The following is an 18,296-nucleotide window of genomic DNA, read 5'->3' on the forward strand; positions in this document are numbered from 1 at the left end:
TTTATTTCATGAAAACGTGACATGTTTTCTGATTTGGCACTCTTCCTGAAAGACGTAGTTCTACGTCAAAATATTCAAAAAAAAAATTCCTTTGCACTTTGGAAATGTGTACGTTATATCGAGGTAAAATGTACGTTATAACGAGGGTAAGCTATATCGAAGTTTACCTGTACTTCCATGAAAGATACGTTGTATTTAAATAAATGCAGTATACGTCCGTATTCACAAATTCTGGATACTCTCCCATATCCGCATTAGCAAAAAAAAAAACCCATATACTGCTGGTATATTTTTTGTCGTAGCACACTTTGATACAGAGTGCTTCCTCTTCTTCGAGGGTGTGTAGTGAATGTAAACGAAATTGCACTGCCGTTTCGCAATATCTTCCATTCTTGTATCTATGTGTGTGTGTATATGTGTGAAATCAACATTAGGCATGCATGATGTCCGCTCGTTGAGTTGTGCTAGCTAGCTCGCTCGAAACTGTGGCTTCAATCCCTTTTGTCTCATATTCTATAGAAACTTTACTTCGTACTCTTCCTTCACCTGCCTTTAGAAAGACAATACATTTCCGCTCGATGCTCGCCGGCAACGATGTTGTTCCGATGACCACCAAACGAGAACTGGTGTGGTTTCAAATCGCGGATGGCTTATTTATTCCAAATAAGTTGGTAACGGGCAGAAACGAATGTGTTAGTTGCTCTCCTTTGACGGTACGGGAAGGTCAGCAAATAAATCGACAGTACAAATGTATGGAAAAATGGGAATGCTTCCAGTTTTTAATAATTTAACAGCCATTCCATGCCAAACGGTTATAGTAGTTCTCAGATTTTCGTCAAAAGTGGTAGTTTCGTTCTGTATCGCAAACTATTAGACCCGTATTTTTTTATTTTTTTGTTAGGGTGACCATTTCCATTCTAGGGTGGTCCGAAAAATCCATTTTTTCGCCTTTTGTCATTTTTGGCAAAAATGCGAAAAAATGGATTTTTCGGACCACCCTAAAATGGAAATGGTCACCCTAACAAAAAAAAAAAATAAAAAAACACGGGTCTTATAATTTGCGATGAAGAAGAACACAACCACTTTTGACGAAAATCCAAAACCACTATATCGGTTTGGCATGGAATGGCTGTTAAATTAATCAGAAGGGCTTAGAATGCAAGGGGTGTAAGTGATTTGCTCGATTTCTCTTCATAAACTTTTTCTTTAGTTAATAACTCAACTGCAAAAACGTTCCAATTTAAGTTTGCTATAGTATCCGATAGATGAGGTTCTGACCTATCTTCCACATTGTTAATGTACCTATCTTCCACATGAATGTATTTGCAGTTAAGTTATGACCAAAAGAGAGAGTCGATGTAGATTAAATTAATTTAAATGCAAAATTACAGTGGAAACCTTTTGTTTATCCAATTTCACGACCAACGCGAATCAAATAATTCACGCTTAACTTTTCAACAGGACCTATCTGTTTTGATCGATTCTCTTTATCGACTTTCTCTTTAGATAACAACTGCCTTGTAGACGCATTTTGCAATATTTTTGTCAGGTAATTTGATAAACAAGGTTCTCTTCTAGAATCGAGATCGTCGAACGCATCAGGAAATGCTTTTATCGTTGAGTTATTAACGATAGAGAATGTCGATGAAGAGAATCGATCAAAACAGATAGGTTCTATTGAAAAGTTAAACGTGAATTAATTGAAGTTTTTCTCGATTTTATTTGACTTTTCCATGCCGGTCCAGTTAGCAAGTGAATATTTATCGCACAGTTACCGAACAACAACTGTACTTGACGAAATGGGTTTAGCATTATGATAACTCAATTGAAAAGGAAATCAAATCATCAGAAGCTTTTGGATGAAGAGGACATTGTATAATAATAAAGCACATCCACCTATGCATACACTTCTCAACCGTTGATGAATTCATAATTTGGATCTGTTCGTAGTCACAAACAACGGCGTAGCGCTACCACATCTCAATGACAAGTCTCTATTCCACATAAGCATCGTATACTCCAATTTATCATTTCCCCTTAAGTAGTGGCCAGTTTATCTGGGACCTATCGGAACGTAAGCTTCGCCAGATACCGATGTGAACAAATTTGTATTTCCAATTTCGATAATTTGCAACATTTATAATCCCAAACACAATCAGTGCGATCATGTTGATTGTTGCTGTTGCTATTAAGCTTTATTATGCTGTTGCTTCGGTGCTCCGTTTGTATGCTTCACTTGCGATGGCTTCTGGTAGAATGATAATTGAAAAAGTTAGCACCGGACAACGGATGACGACGTCCACGGCAATGGGGACGGACAGCGGAAACACCGAGGACTTATGGAAAGCTGGTTCTGCTGGAATAAAGCATGACTCTGTTCGGGTGAGGAAAGGAAGTCTGTGATTCCGATCTCTGCTGTGGTCCGAACGCCATTGGCGCTCTGATTGCTAGTGATAGGGAAAACAATCCAATCATTATTCGGAGGCAAATATCTATATCTTCGTCATAACAGTAAAATTTAATCGGAGAGCTGGATTCAGCTTGATTTGCTTGCATACATTTCCATACATTTTCCATAAGCTGTTCAGCTTTGCTGGTCCACATATTGCGCTCAAGAATCCTGCTCACTTTCTGTAACACTAATCAATTTTAATTTATTTATATGTATGAGTAAATTTTAAAAAATCTATAAATAAATGTAAATTCATGCAAGACTCTATTTTAGAATCGTAATGGGATTAGAGACAAAAGATTGTAAGATTGTTGAGACTATTTCAAGGTAGTACTACATTCTACAGGGAGGTATAGGGTGTGAAATGAGAATCTAAAAAGTAAACATGTAATCAAAATATTAAAGAGTTTGAACGCTCATAACTCGACTATTTCTGGATAGATTACATAAATTCTTGAAACAAACTATTGATCAATTGATGTTTCAACAGGATAACGCATCAACTCATAAAAGTCGGAGACCATGGCATGATTCATTGAACAGGGGCTTCAAATTCTAAACTGGCCAACTCGTTCATCCTATCAAAAACTAATCAATTTTGAGGGGATTGTTCGTACGAAAAAAAATGCAGAAAAACAGCAATATAAAAGTGGTGAAGAGCCAACAAATAAGAAGATTTTTATTTTATTAATATATCCTTAGCATTTCGCTCCACTCTCCCATGAAAACAAAACACTAAAATCCATCGAAAACTTTTCTACACTGGTTTCGGTGATCCCTCAGGTAGCCTTCTCGACAAAAATACACGTTGATGATGTTGAACACGCCCACCTTTCCCTCTGCGTTGGTGCACACAACGGAAGTGGGCTGTCGACACATTTCCTCGCAGTCACCTTCCTTGTTCCTCCGACAGCATCCGTACTGCCACTCACAGCGATCTCCGTCGTCATCGATGAACGCTCCGTTGTTCAATCCACACACGAGCAGCAATATCAAGGCTGCCATCCGTAGGCTTATCATCATTTTGGTTTACACAGTTTATGACACTATTACGTTGTTCCCAAATATCTGTCGGTATGGAAAATAACTTCAAATTTACGCAAATTGTGCACTTGTTTGCTTCCTGATTACCTGATCCTCTCGAAACACAGAGAGAACGGTTAACAATCGCAAGCCGGGGAATTAGAACAACAGTATGAAACGACACATTTGATGTTTCAAAAAGCTGACCTCAAGCGATAGCAGCAAAATCTCTCGTCTGACTTCACCGTCAAATCAATCTCAACCATGTACTCGATTATTCGACCTCCTTCATAATGTATGTATAGCATAGCATTTTTGTAGCTTGTATAGATTTTGTTTTTGATGTTCATTTATACTTTTGAAATTATTTTCCATATTCTCCTCGTTTCTAGCTGTTTGAAATTCGAAAAGCTCATTTAAATTCGATCGGTTTTGAATAGAATGCATTTGTACGAAACTGGGGTCACTCAATTCCGTAATTTAAAAATAATTCATACAGGTACCCGTCATCGGTCACAAAAGTACTAGCGGAAATGAACAATTTTGGTCTTTTTTTTATATGTATTGGGCGGAAACTTGAAATCATCTGCGAAATCTTATACGACGAATTTCATGCCAACTCAACTGGCCGTTGGCAGCACCATCTCAGATAGCAGTGAAACGTTGTGGGTGTAAAGCCATGGGTCATTTAAGCTACTTTGCACACTTGAAATATTCGAAAAATAATTAGACAACTTTTTTGAAAAAGTCAAATTTTTTTTTTAATTTTTTACAAAAATTTATAACTTAAAAACTATGATACCTACAAAATGCATGTCACAAGATGAAATGTAGGAAATTGTTAAAATTTATACGAAAAAATACCAAACATTTTTTGGAAAACAATTTCGCTAAAAAAAGATATTTTAAAAATTAAAATTCATTTTTCTCAAAAAGGTATTTTTTTATATTCCCAAAAATATGTATATGAATAGCCCTTAAAATTTCCAACAAGTCGTCCATACATCGGAAGATGGGCACATTTACAGGGAAAAAGTTTTTCTAACAACAACTTTTTTATATTGTCTTTGAAAAAAATACAACTAATCCTAATTTTATTTACAGTCAAGATGGAGATATAGTGCATTCGACAAAGTTTTAGATCTTATTAAAATGTGAACTTTTGTCCAAGACGTCAACTTTCTATCTGTTATAATTTTTGGAATATAAGTCATTTTTGTATGAAGACTGCTGAAAAAAAAATGTGTTGCTCGTAACATTTTTGTGAATTCTCACGTTTGACATGTTCTTGACATGTTTCCAAATAGAGAAAAGTTAGCAGAGCATGTAAATTGCGATAATTATACACAAAAATATAACGAATTAAACATCAATAACATTTTTTCAAAGAAAAAAATGAAAAAGTTGTTGTTCGAAAACCTTTTTCATGTAAATGTGCCCATCGTCTGATGTATCAAAAAATTGTTGGAAATTCTAAGGGCTATTTATATTTATTTTTTCAGAATTTTAAAGGCATATGTTTTCGAGAAAAAATAATTTTTATTTTCAAAATATTTTTTTTTTCAATGAAATTTTTTTCCAAAAAAGTCTTTGATAATTTTTAATGAAAACCTAAATAATTAAATATTTTGAAAATTGAAATTCATTTTTCTCGAAAACATATGCTTTCAAAATGCTGAAAGAAATAGAAATAGCCCTTAAAATTTCCAACAAGTTCTCCATACATCGGACGATGGGCATATTTACATGGAAAAAGTTTTCCGAACAAAAACTTTTTCATGTTTTTCTTTGAAAAAAAGCTATTAATGATCAATTCGTAATTTTTTTTGTATAAATTATCTCATTTTAAATGCTCTGCTAACTTTTCTCTATTTAGAAACATGTCAAGAACATGTCAAACGTGAGAATTTACACACATAAATGTTTCGAGCAAAACATAATTTTTTTCAGGAGTCTTTATACAAAAACTATAAAGGATAGAAAGTAGAAGTCTTCGACGAAAGTTTATATTTTAACAAGATATAAAACTTTGTCGAATACACTATATCGCTATCTTGACTTTAAACAAAATTAGGATAAGTTTTTTTTTCAAAGAAAACGTTAAAAAGTTGTTGTTCAAAAAACTTTTTCCCTGTAAAAGAGCCCATCTTCCGATGTGTGGACGACTTGTTGGAAATTTTAAGGGCTACTCATATACATATTTTTGGGAATCTAAAAAAAATACGTCTTTGAGCAAAATGGATTATAATTTTTAAAATAACCTTTTTCAGCGAAATTTTTTTCCAAAATTTTTTTAGTAATTTTTGTGAAAGTTTAAACAATTTCCTACAATTTATTCTTTGACAAGAATTTTGTAGGTATCTTAGTTTTTAAGTTATAAATTTTTGTAAAAAGTTAAGAAAAATAACTTTTTTCAAAAAGTGGTCTAATTGTTTTTCGAATATTTCAAGTATGCAAAGTTGCTTAAGTGACTCATGTCATGTCATCCACAACGTTTCACTACTATCTAAGATGGTGCTGCCAACTCCTAAGACGAGTTGACATGAAATTCGTCATACATCATTATGTTTAATGAATGGTACTAAAATTGCTCAATGATTACTTGCAATTCAATATACTGTTTTTCGACATAATCGACCAAAAAGTTTTTTAAAAATATGTTTTTCTATATAACATATTAAAAATATGTTTTTCTAAAATTAAAATGATAAAATAAAAACAGCCGAAAATTACGACTTTTTTTTTCGATGCGTGTAATATGGACAGGTTTGTAATATACGAAGCGTAGAGGTTTATCGGTCATGAGAGGAAAAATGTTCTTCAACCTTGGTCTGAACTCATCACAAACGTCCATTATTTATTTTAGTGTAGAGGCACAAATTTCGGACGTTTTTCCGAGCTTCGTATAAATAAAACTAAGAATATTTTTAGTACCCATGGTATACATTTGTTTATCTATCTTTTAGCAATAAAACAAATATTGAACATTCAAAATTTCAGAACCACATTTACTTTCTTGGTGACTAAATAAACGAAATAAACTCTATCTGTTAATCTCGACAACCTCGAAAAGAGTAGCACTGCTTCATAATGATCAAGATTAACGCAAATGCAATCCTAGTTGAAAGCTGTTTTGCGATTGGCACGCGAGCCCAAATAAATTAATAACTTAATGTAATTTATTGAATAATTTGGTATTCCTCAAATAATTTTTTGGTGTACAACCTTAACACCTACTTAACCATAGCGTCAGTTCAATGCATTGATGACAGAAAGTAATTAATGTTAGCTGCTTGGAAAAAGGCTGAATATTTGCCTTAGCAGAGATTCATTACTAATACCCTAGCGTAAATATTTCCCTCCCGTTATCTTCCCTCCTTGTTTATATTTATCATTACGACTGCATAATTTGCAACACCAAACAATCGTCAGTCATAGCATTAAAAAATTAGGCGATTGTTGTATCGTTACAGGGTCAATGCACACGGGAGCAGTATCAAACAGGGTTTTAGCGTAGCGAAGATGCACTATTTTTACGTACGGGTTATGAAGCAAGCACGTACGCATACAAATATTCATATATCGATGGCTTGACGCAACTAAATATACCCACACTTACCACCGTTTTGCGCTCTTCCCAACAGATGCCCTTTCTGTCAATATTGCCAGTCTAGATTAGCTTAGCTGTCATCCTTTGTGAAGAGAGTCTTCCTACCGTCATGCGAAACCAAATCACTAACAAAACTCCAGAACATTTATTTTCTTGGTGAGCTGACGATAGCCTAGCTTGATTATTCCCCACACAATTGTGTAGCTCAGAACCTCAAAGGAATGGCGTCAGTTTGATACAATGATTGCAATGCCAAAGACATCAGCGAGTGAGTAATTGGTCGCGTCCACAGTTCAATCCGAAACGAAGACATGTGATGACGCAAAACAAGAAAGAACAAGCGATATTCATTGCTTTGAATACAGAACGATACTGAAAGTTCCTTCCTTCCTTGCTTGAGACTTTAAACTTCTTCAGTTCATTCGTCTCTAACCTTCAAAAAGGCCCTTGGAAAACTTTACTTCATCCATAATATTACTCCTCCACCCCCATTGCCTTGAGAAAGGCATTCGAAGGTTCACGAAGAATGAAAGTTTGCCTGAGCGAGATCCACTGTTTATACTCTAGGCAAATATTCCCCTTTCATTCTTCTTCTTTTCCTTCGTTCACGGAGACTTTACATCTTACGATGTTCCCTTCGTTGCTCGTTATAGACAGCTCTGTTCGGGAAAGCCCACAAATGGACAGAACAAATGTATGAGAAAATGGGAATGCTCCCTATTTTCATCAATTTAAACCATATACAGATTATGGGATTGTAATGTGCAGCATATCAAACAAATCTTTGGGAATTTCCGATTCGTTTGGTATGTAAATCACCAAAATCCGTTCGCGGCAAAAATAATTGTTAACGTCAACTTCATTCCATAAAAACGTGACCTGTTTTCTGATTTGGCACCCTTAATGAAAGACGAGTTTTACGTCAAAAACTAGTTTCAAGGAAAACGTGATTGGAGGTCATTATTATGGCCAGGTTAGATACCGCTTCACTAAAATGCCTATAGCTCGTTAATGATAGGATTTTCGAAAAGTCCTTTCTAGAGTATATTCTCTATATTTCTGAAGCTTAGGTATTCAAGCTTCAGAAATATAAGAAATTTTTTTTTTGACGTAGAACTACGTCTTTAATTAAGGGTGCCAAATCAGAAAACAGGTCACGTTTTTATGGAATAAAGTTAACCTGAAACCCCGATTGCCTTTACTCTCCTCTTGGGTGATTTTGACGTGGGATTACGTCTAACCGGAATATATGGAGGGTAAAATGAAAACCTAAACACAGAACATGCAGGAAAAAATTAAAGATTCCGAATGCTTATAACTCGAACATCTCTCATTGGATCGGAAAGATGTTTGCATCAATTGATAGGGAATATTTCTACGCATCTATCGCAACTAACAAAATGTTGTTTTTCATTAGATACTGTAAAATATTAGGCGTTATCTAAACGCTCTAACTGCCTCGTTTTGATTGGCCCGATTTACGGTTTCCCTAACACAGCCATCAAAACCAAGCAACCTTGGGGAATTCAGCATTGCAAATACATGAAAATAGGGGAACATTTGTTCTCACCGAAAAATGTACCCTAACACAGACTTCAAAACCAAGCAGCGATGGAGAAATCGGCATTACAAACACATGAAAATAGGGGGATCTTTTGTTCCCACCGAAATGTGTTCCCTAACAGAGATTTCTAAACCAAGGTGCCTGGAGGAAATCGGCATTTCAAATTCATGCAAGTCGGGGGTATTTTTTTGTTCCGACTGAAATGTGTTTCCCCAACACAGACTTCAAAACCAAGGTTTCTGGGGAAATCGGCTCTGCAAATAAATGCAAACTGCGAGTATTTTTGTCCTCGCTTGCCTTTGTGCAGACTGTCTGTCCTAACACGATATTCTAAACTTAGGAGCCTGGGAAAATCGTGTAGACACTAGAAGCGAATGAACTTTCCAGTTTCAAGCAAATCGCGGTTCGAGAAGTACGTACACTTGAGAGATGTAAAATTCAGAGGGAAATCATACCAAACGTAAAAGGTCTGTCATTAAATTTACTTGTAACGAAGAACATAATCTATCACAATGCATGGATTGACCTTACATTACATTATACAATCTTTTTACTCACAAAGCAAATATATTGAATTCAATTGAATTTTGAAACCTTTTCATTTAATCAAGAATTTAATCAATACAAACAAATGATTGCTAAGCTAATGTAGTCCCACGTCAACCTTGTAGTTATAACATAGATATAATCCACTCATTTTTTTCGATTTTCAAAAAACGCAAACTTTGACCGCTTTGCGCCACTCTCCCGATTGAGCTGAAATTTGGCATAGGGCGTTTTTTCGAGGTAGTGAACATTTTTATGGGGTAACTTTTTGAAATTTTAGGGTCGATTTTTTCCATACATTCATTGGCACCCTAATGTAGATGCGCATCAACTCACAATATGAGCTAACGCCCACATTTAGGCAGAAGGATTGCTCGTTGCGTTGTGGAGGAATGCGAGTGGTCAGTACAAATCATAGAAAACATGCCCATTTTAATCGTCAAATTGTTAACTTTGTTTGCTACATTCACTGTTCATGTTGCAAAAACATTGCTGCATAAATTCCCTGTCTAATGGTATATAACACAACATATGTCGCAATAACGATTTTGAGTGATATGCGTTTCGAAAATCTTAATGAATCGTTACATTTTTCGTAGAATGAACCCCTTGTATAGAAATCAATGACATAGTCCTATGTTAAAAAGGTCCAATATTCTGGTAGTGGCTGTCATAAGGTGGGTTGAAAGATAATGTTTACTACATATATTTTCATCAAATCAACCTATCATTCCTTGTAAAAGTTCTGATTTCCGTTTTAAATTACTCCGAATTTCAACTTGCCTCGGTGTATCTTATAGATTTTGGTAAATTGATAATTTCCTTCAGACAACATTCTAATAAAGATGTTCTAAAATAGAGGAATTTTCAAGTTTGAACTCAATTTTTGAGTAAGTTTTTCACAATGCAAAAAAAATCCTCGAAAATTTAATTCATTTTCAATAACCTTGTCGAACACCATATTTGAAACACATATCTGGCACATATGTTTTGGAAAGAAAGTTTGTTGATTGAAGATAAGATGTTTCCAATAAAATTCGAGATTCGAGAACAAAAAAAAGTCAAAATATCGAAGAAGGTCGACTGTCTTTCGGTTGAATCGGCGTGAAGTTGGTCTAAAACACTATTGTTCTTTTCTTGGCATAAATTCCAAACTCTTAACTGTATAAGTATCACATAATTTACATGTTTGGAACTCTTTGTTGAAAGCATTCTCATCTGTTAGTTTGTTTTATCCCAGTGGAAAAAATAAGCCTGCGTTTTTATCTATTTGTTATCCTTATGTTTAACGGTCTTCAGCTTCATGAACGAGACTGTCCCGTACATATTCCGTTCGAACAGAAGTGTCTGGAGGCAGATAACGACTGGTACTGAAAATCCACCGAGAAACGAAGACGAAAGCTCATTTCGTTCTTTTATCCTTCATGTCCATTTCGTGACTCATCGGAGCATTCCGCGGGAAAGTGCAAATTGCGCTTCACCCGAAATGGCTCTACTGAATCCGCTAAATTGTTGCTACTGAATACGTCATTCGCTATGTCGTAAACAGTCGGTTCTCAGTAAATCTCGGCTTTGTTTTACTTTCTAGGACGTAAAACCCTGAGACAATAGTAACATAACGGGGATTTATCTTCGGTGACGCTGTCTTCAGCCAATGCCAACCAAGATGGGCGCGTTTTCGCCCGCTCATATCATGACACAATTTGTATAGACACCTGTCCAATTTTAATGTGGATGTGAAAGCCACACACAGATTACGAATTGATTGCAGTCCTCCTTCTTGGCGCGTTCTGATGGAACCAGTCACGGGCGGTCACCGATAGTATTTCGGAGATCTGAACTTGAGATTATTCAAAGTGACAGTAGGCCTGCGTACTTCGTTTGCCGGTGTCTGCTCTGCGTAATCACCGTGTCAACAGCCCGTTTATCAGAACACAATAAGACAAATAAGATATGCAGCATCGCGGTGAATTATTCCGCACTCGCGAGTCGTTGGTTGTCCGGGAAACTATATGGAGTGATTTGGGCTCCGTTATTTCTAATTTGGATAATTCAGACCATCCAGGTTTTAGAACCGTAGAAGTGTTCTGTCATTTTTTTGCAAGTTCGAAAATGTAGCGACGTAAGTGTTCTAAGTTCCGATGGCTTGGCTGCGTTAGATGATTCTCCATGCTTTTTCATTGAAGATGAGGTACCAGCAGTGCGTAATTGATCTCGCGATCGTTCTGGTTACGATCCCATCGTTAATCGTCGTAGCGCTGCTGTTGGAGTATACGATGAACCACACCGACTGGTCGGATCAGCTCGAATCCCAAGTGGTAGTCCTCGGACTGGCTGTGGCTTTTTTCGTGATATGCATCATGGTGGCACTCTATCTTACCCACCGGGTTGGTGCTTGTCTCTGGACCGGGCCACTTTCGATCGATCATCAGTCGATTTTCTCCATCGAGCGTGCGCTGGAAAGTGCACCTCCTCCGGATTACGATACGATCCTATTGGATCCGCCTTCTTATGATAAGCTGGAAAAGTATTTACTCATTGACGTTCCTCCGCCCACGTATGCCGCATCGGTGGCCTCTCTGGAAGGCGCCCATATCTGACATGAACGAGCATGTAGACGTTAATTAGTGGTGTATTGCGAGATCATGAAGAAAAATAAATGTGGATACTGAAGCACTGCTTGGAAATAATTAAGACTGTTTATTGACTGAAGATAAGGTTCTCTTGTGCATTTTGCGCATAATAAGATACCATGCTATGGGCTGGTGATATTAAGTGTTGTGAAAAATAAGTGATTTCCGAGCACCAGAAAATAGCATGTATGAGTTGAAGTTGTCGTAATCATTGAACTTTAATTTCATTTTACAATAGAAGTATTATTTAGTATTGTCCAAAAGAAAAATGCTTGAATCATTTAGTGTAGTGATATTGAGATTGAAAATGTTATGTGTAATATATGCGCTTAGAATGATTTTACTTTTTCATATTTTACATCTCACTTCTTAACTAGGCGAACCTAGCCAGAATTTTCACCTGCCCCCGGGCTTCTGAATGCCAAAGGGGGACTAGGCTCTGCGGAATGCACGTATCTGCATGCTCGTGCTGTTTTAGTCCTGACCGAGGAATTGTCGGACAATCGCGCAGGTGCTAAGGATGACCGACTTTTGGATGCCGGCCAATTCCTTCTCGATGTTCAACACCTTTAGCGCTTCCAGAAGTGTCTTCGGGATAATTCCAGTTCCAGAGAGAACGACTGGAACAATTCTTGGGACCTCCCTTAGCCCCCACAGTTCCTTGAGCTCCACGGCCAATGGTCGGTACTTGCAGATTTTGCGACCGTGGGTCTCCTCCAGATTCTGGTTCAGTGGAATAGCGACATCGATGATGGTGACTTTGCGGTCGCTCTTGTCGTAAACCATTATATCTGGGCGGTTGTGGTGGATCGAGAGGTCGGTCAGAACAGTGCGATCCCAGTACAGCTTGAAACGGTCATTTTCCAGGACAGGTGCAGGCAGGTACCGGTAGTTTGGTACGTTGTCTTCCAGTAGAGCACATTGGAGCGCCAGTTGTCGATGAACAATACGGGCCACGTTGTTGTGGCGCTCGGTGTAGGCTGCGTTGGCCAAAACGGGACAGCCTCCCATAATGTGCTCTATGTTTTCACCTGGTTGATGGCACATCCGGCAAATGTCATCAACGTCTTGATGCCAGACGTACCGCCTGCAGTTTCTCGTCGGCATTATCCTGTCCTGGATGGCTATCATGTCGGCTTCTACTACTGAAGAGAGTTCACCACGCGTTAGCCACAGATTAGATGCGGCCTTGTCGACGTGTGGCCGGTCCAGTTGATGGGGGTGGGCACCATGCACTGCCTTCTGCTTCCAAGCTGCAATCTTCTCCTCCACTGTCTGCAGATTGCAGTTGAGTTGGTACTCCGCTTGCGCCAAGTGCAGAGCGCTGTATCCTCTGTCGGCGGCGCAGACAGCCCGGTATAGCGCGTTTTGGTTGGCGCGTTCTGCGAAGTACTCGCGCAGTTGTCGTACCTGGGCAACACACAGTGCAGAAATGTCGACGATTCCAAGTCCCCCTTCTTTGCGTGGTAGTGAAACTCTCTCCAGTGCCGATTGAGGATGGTGCATTCCGGCCTCTTTGAATGCTTTCCTCATCCTCCTCTCAAGGTCCTCTAGGTTAGTTTTGCTCCATTTGACTACACCAAAACTGAAGGTCAGCAGGGGAACCGCGAATGTGTTGATCGCGCGTACCTTATTCCCCGCGTTGAGGAAAGTCCTCAGGACACAGTTCACTCGACTCAAGAACTTGTCTCGCAGCTCCGTCTTGATGTCGGAGTGGCGAATCCCGGTGAGCTGTCGGAATCCAAGATATTTATAGGATTCGCCACGAACCATGTCTCTTATAAACTCGCCGTCATAGACCTCGTAGCCTCCGGATTCGGTAAGTTGTCCTTTCAGCAGGTGGACACAGCGACACTTGTCGAGGCCGAACTCCATACAGATGTCCCTGCTTATGTCTTCGACAACCCGGATAGCTACACCTAGACGCTGACGTGAATCAGCGTAGACCTTGAGATCGTCCATGTAAAAGGTATGGGTCACTTCTTCGTGGGCGCCGTCGCCATACCTTATTTTATAGCCATGACCGTTTCTATTGAGCGTCCTACTGAGGGGGTTCAGTGCCAGACAAAACCAAAGCGGGCTGAAAGAGTCGCCTTGGAATATCCCCCTCTTTATCTGCAGCGTTCTAGACTGCAACACATTTTCCCCATCACTGAGGTGCAGAGACGTACTCCACTGCCTCATCGCATGCTGCAGGAACCTAACGACGACGGGATCAATTTTGTAGAGCTCCAATACCCGGACGAGAAACGAGTGAGGTATGGAGTCATAAGCCTTCCTGTAATCGATGTAGGCCATACTTAGGTTCCGCTGGTTATATACCGCCTGGCCGACTATGGCTGCGTCGATGATGGCCTGGTCTTTGCAGCCATGCGTATTTTTCCTGCATCCTTTCTGCTCTTCTGCGATGATGTGATGCTGTTCGCAGTGAGCAGAAACTTTGGCGGTAATTATGCTGCTCAGTATTTTGTACAGACTCGATAGGCACGTTATCGGTCTGTACTTTGATGGGTTCAATGTGTTGCTGTCTTTCGGGAGGAGGAAGGTGACGCCACGGGTGGCGAATTCAGGAAGGTTGTGTGGGTCACGTAGCACCTTGTTGAAGCACTCAGCTATCTTTGGATGTGCGACGGTCAGCTTCTTGTGCCAAAAGTTCTGGACACCATCGGGGCCCGGTGCTGCCCAGTTCCTCAGGTACCGCGAGGCTTCGCGGACATCGTTCTCTCCGACGATGATAGCTGGCATCTCTCCAATTTCACCACAACTCTCCTCCTCCCGTCTTAACCACATTTGCCCGTCGCGATGTTCTACTGGGGTCTCCCAAATACCAGCCCAGAAGTTCGTCACATCGCTGATATCTGGCAAACCTTCGCGGTAGTCGGGCTTCTCGTCGCTAATGTGGTCGTAGAACGCTTTTTCGTTATCTCTGAACATCCGATTTTGTTCCTGGCGCTTTGCAGAGTCAGAGTAACGTTTCAGCCGTTTAGTTAGGACGCTCAATTGCTGTACCAGTGTGTCGAGTTTTTCCGTCAGCTGGTGAGCTCCCAGCTGGCGAAGTTCAGTAGGCCGCACGATCACAGCAACTTGGCGACATAATTTCGCCGATCTGCTGCCTCTTTTGTACGCCATCAGTCTTCCAATTGCGGCGCGCTTGTTTAGGATCCGTTGCTCCAATCTCCTTCGCCATGGAGGCTCACGCCTTTCACGGAGATGTTGGAGCAGTCCGCCTCTTGGCCTAATACGGTATCCTAAACTTTTGGCGGTCGCCACAGCAGCACAGTAAACTTTCAGTTGCAGCTCCTCCATGTTCTCAGCATCAACCAAGTGCAGCGGAAGAACGTGCTCGTTCATGAGCTTTACTGCACTTGTCAGCCTGCGGGAATGCTGCAACTTCGGGATCCTGGGGCGCGACAAAGGGTCCGTGTCGCGGAACTGTGAGATCGCCTCGTCGTAATGGAAGACCAGATCGCGTAGTAGTTGTTGATCTGGCTGTGGATCTTCCGGCTCAGGGGGTTGTTGTACTGTGGCCTCCACTGGTGCTGATTCGCGTGCCCCACTCGCGAATGAATTGCTCAGCCGTACTGAACTTCGTCTCGACACATCGCTTGCTCTGCTTGTTCTGGAGCTTAGTTCTCTCTGCACCTGCTGCTTGATCTCGTCGACTTGCGTTTGGGAGAGCATATTGTTGCGTACAATCGCTCTACGCCTCGCGTTCATCGCGTTTTGGTCAAGCCTCCCGACGAACTCTGGATACGCTTCCTCGAACATTGCGAGTATTCGAGGGCGACCGCTCATGGAGCCAAGACCAGGTGTGTGTTTCCAGTTCACGCCCGATCTAAAAATGTCGTCATATGATCTTCGTGGAGGCGTGAGATAGGAACATTTGAGACCAACAGGTAGGCTCCTACCCTAGTGTTGATCCCCATTTGAGAACCTAATTTTTTTTTTTTTTTTTATCCAAAATATATATTTTATTAAGGCTCATATGGCGTCAGCCTAACGGGGCCGGGAGTTCAATATTTTGACAATGTTTGCTTAGACTATGTTAGTAATATGTAACCGATTACTCGCGGTTGACTCGAGGTTAGTATTACAAGTGTTCTCATAATTGGTATGTCGCAGTCTTCGATGCTCTGTACGTGTGCCCGACACGGGATACTTCCTATTGGGATTTTACATTTTGATTATTTTGAAAATTGTGCAATATCCGATAGAAGACGTGGACTACGTAAATTACTTTTTGTGGGCTTTTCAATCAAATTTTTGAGTTTCATTGGCAGACAGTTGCCAATTTGGATGGGAACGGGAACTTCATTCGTACTCAGAGGGATCATGTGTTTCCCACTGCTACCAGTCGGAATTCATGCAACAAGTAGGGAAACTGTGGAGGTCATCTATATATTCATGGAGAACAGAATAACTGACAGGATTCTTCTTTTTTAACAGCTTTTTTTACACGTGGCGAACTCTTGACGACAAAAAACGGCGTTTTGAGTTTACGCTTTGAGTTTGAGTTGAGTAGATTATACGAGGGTATGCTGATAAGTAATGCACAAATAGGAAAATAAGGTAAAATAGAAATTGGAACTTTTTTTTTTCAATCGTTTATTTTCAAAGGCTCAGTTACATAAGTTTGAAGAAGCCAAACTCCTAACTGTATTTAGAAGGGTGACATTTTTCTTCAGGAAAGGGATTTGACGATATTATGACAATGTTTTTTTTTTATCTGTATTATAGTGACTTTCAACTCATTTGGCTGGTTCGTCACTTTTACTTTCATTTTTGGAAGAATGTCGGGAGTGAGAACTCGTGACCTATAGCGTGAGAGGAATGGATGTTACCACTACGCCAGATCGCCTCCTTTATGACAATGTTGATGATCACACTCAATTCTTAAACCTATTCTTATATCTATTATGTATTAGGCTGTCAAAAAAGTCCTGCGGTATTTCCGCGAGGTGTCGTTGTAAGCGCGTAGTTCTAGTATTCTAGTATTCATTGTATCGAGTCATGCTTTAGCTTGTTGGAAAGGTATAATATAGTCCTTGACAGTGTTTTGTTTGGTTAAGTCGTTCGTGAGTTATAGTGTCGCAAATATGGAGCAAAATAAAGAGAAAATCCGACATATTTTACAGTACTACTATGACAAAGGCAAAAATGCATCTCAAGCTGCCAATAAAATTTGTGCAGTTTATGGACCCGATACAGTTTCCATTTCCACCGCACAACGATGGTTTCAACGTTTTCGTTCTGGTGTAGAGGTCGTCGAAGATGCGCCTCGCTCCGGAAGGCCTGTCGTCGAAAATTGCGACAAAATCGCTGAATTAGCCGAGAAAGACCGGCATAGTAGCAGCCGTAGCATCGGCCAAGAGCTGGGGATAAGTCATCAAACCGTTATTAACCATTTGAAGAAGCTTGGATTCACAAAGAAGCTCGATGTATGGGTGCCACACACGTTGACGCAAAAAAACATCTTTGACCGTATCGACGCATGTGAATCGCTGCTGAATCGCAACTAAATCGACCCGTTTCTGAAGCGGATGGTGACTGGCGATGAAAAGTGGGTCACTTACGACAACGTGAAGCGCAAACGGTCGTGCTGAAGCGACTCAGACGGTGACCAAGCCCTCATTAACGGCCAGGAAAGTTCTGCTGTGTGTTTGGTGGGATTGTCAAGGAATAATCTATTATGAGCTGTTTCCCTATGGCCAAACGCTCAATTCGGACCTGTACTGCCAACAACTGGACCGCTTGAAGGTAGCACTCATGAAGAAGAGGCCATCTTTGATAAACAGAGGCCGCATGGTCTTCCATCAGGACAACGCCAGGCCACACACTTCTTTGGTGACGCGCCAGAAGCTCCGGGAGTTCAGATGGGAGGTTCTTTTGCATCCGCCGTATAGTCCGGACCTTGCACCAAGTGACTACCACCTGTTTCTGTCCATGGCGAACGAGCTAGGTAGTCAGAAGTTAGCCACAAAAGAGGCCTGTGAAAATTGGCTATCCGAGTTTTTTGCCAATAAGGAAGCGAGCTTCTATAACAGGGGTATTATGAAGTTGACATCTCGTTGGGAACAAGTCATCGAACAAAACGGCGCATATTTGACTTGAAACAGATGATTGTAACTAATTTTATGAACAAATGAAAATTTTAAAAAATACCGCAGGACTTTTTGACAGCCTAATATTTACATTTCACTTTATTCTAATGTTAGTAAGAAGGGGTCCGATTTCTCGTGAAGGAAAAAGAAAAGGAGAATATAAGGATATTAGGACAATCATACACAGAGATCGATAACTTTTATGAAAACATATATTTGGGACATGTAATCAAGGTCTAACCGAGTCAACACATCTTTCACCGGCACATTGGGCTGCCTTCCTCTGACCCGAAGAGAGTTTTCTAAATTAGCACTGGCGACAAGATACACCTTGCATGACCAAACAACGTGTTCGATGTTGTGGTAA

The 18,296-nt window shown here is 40.0% G+C and overlaps 1 protein-coding gene and 1 long non-coding RNA gene across 2 annotated transcripts; one reads left to right on the forward strand and one right to left on the reverse strand.

Moving 5' to 3' along the window:
• Window positions 1–3,096: 3,096 nt before the first annotated feature.
• On the reverse strand, window positions 3,097–3,818 carry LOC129763217 (uncharacterized). The gene is made up of 2 exons (XR_008740833.1): window positions 3,584–3,818; window positions 3,097–3,520 (listed from the first exon to the last, which is right to left on the reverse strand). It is a non-coding gene; the product is annotated as an uncharacterized LOC129763217 (long non-coding RNA).
• A 7,360-nt stretch (window positions 3,819–11,178) lies between these two features.
• LOC129763216 (uncharacterized) lies at window positions 11,179–11,868 on the forward strand. The gene is made up of 2 exons (XM_055762098.1): window positions 11,179–11,317; window positions 11,382–11,868. The coding sequence occupies exon 2, from the start codon at window positions 11,382–11,384 to the stop codon at window positions 11,793–11,795; it is 414 nt and encodes a 137-aa protein (XP_055618073.1). The 5' UTR covers window positions 11,179–11,317; the 3' UTR covers window positions 11,796–11,868.
• Window positions 11,869–18,296: the final 6,428 nt, after the last annotated feature.

Source organism: Toxorhynchites rutilus, chromosome 1 (genome assembly GCF_029784135.1).
Source record: "Toxorhynchites rutilus septentrionalis strain SRP chromosome 1, ASM2978413v1, whole genome shotgun sequence".
NCBI lineage: Eukaryota > Metazoa > Arthropoda > Insecta > Diptera > Culicidae > Toxorhynchites > Toxorhynchites rutilus.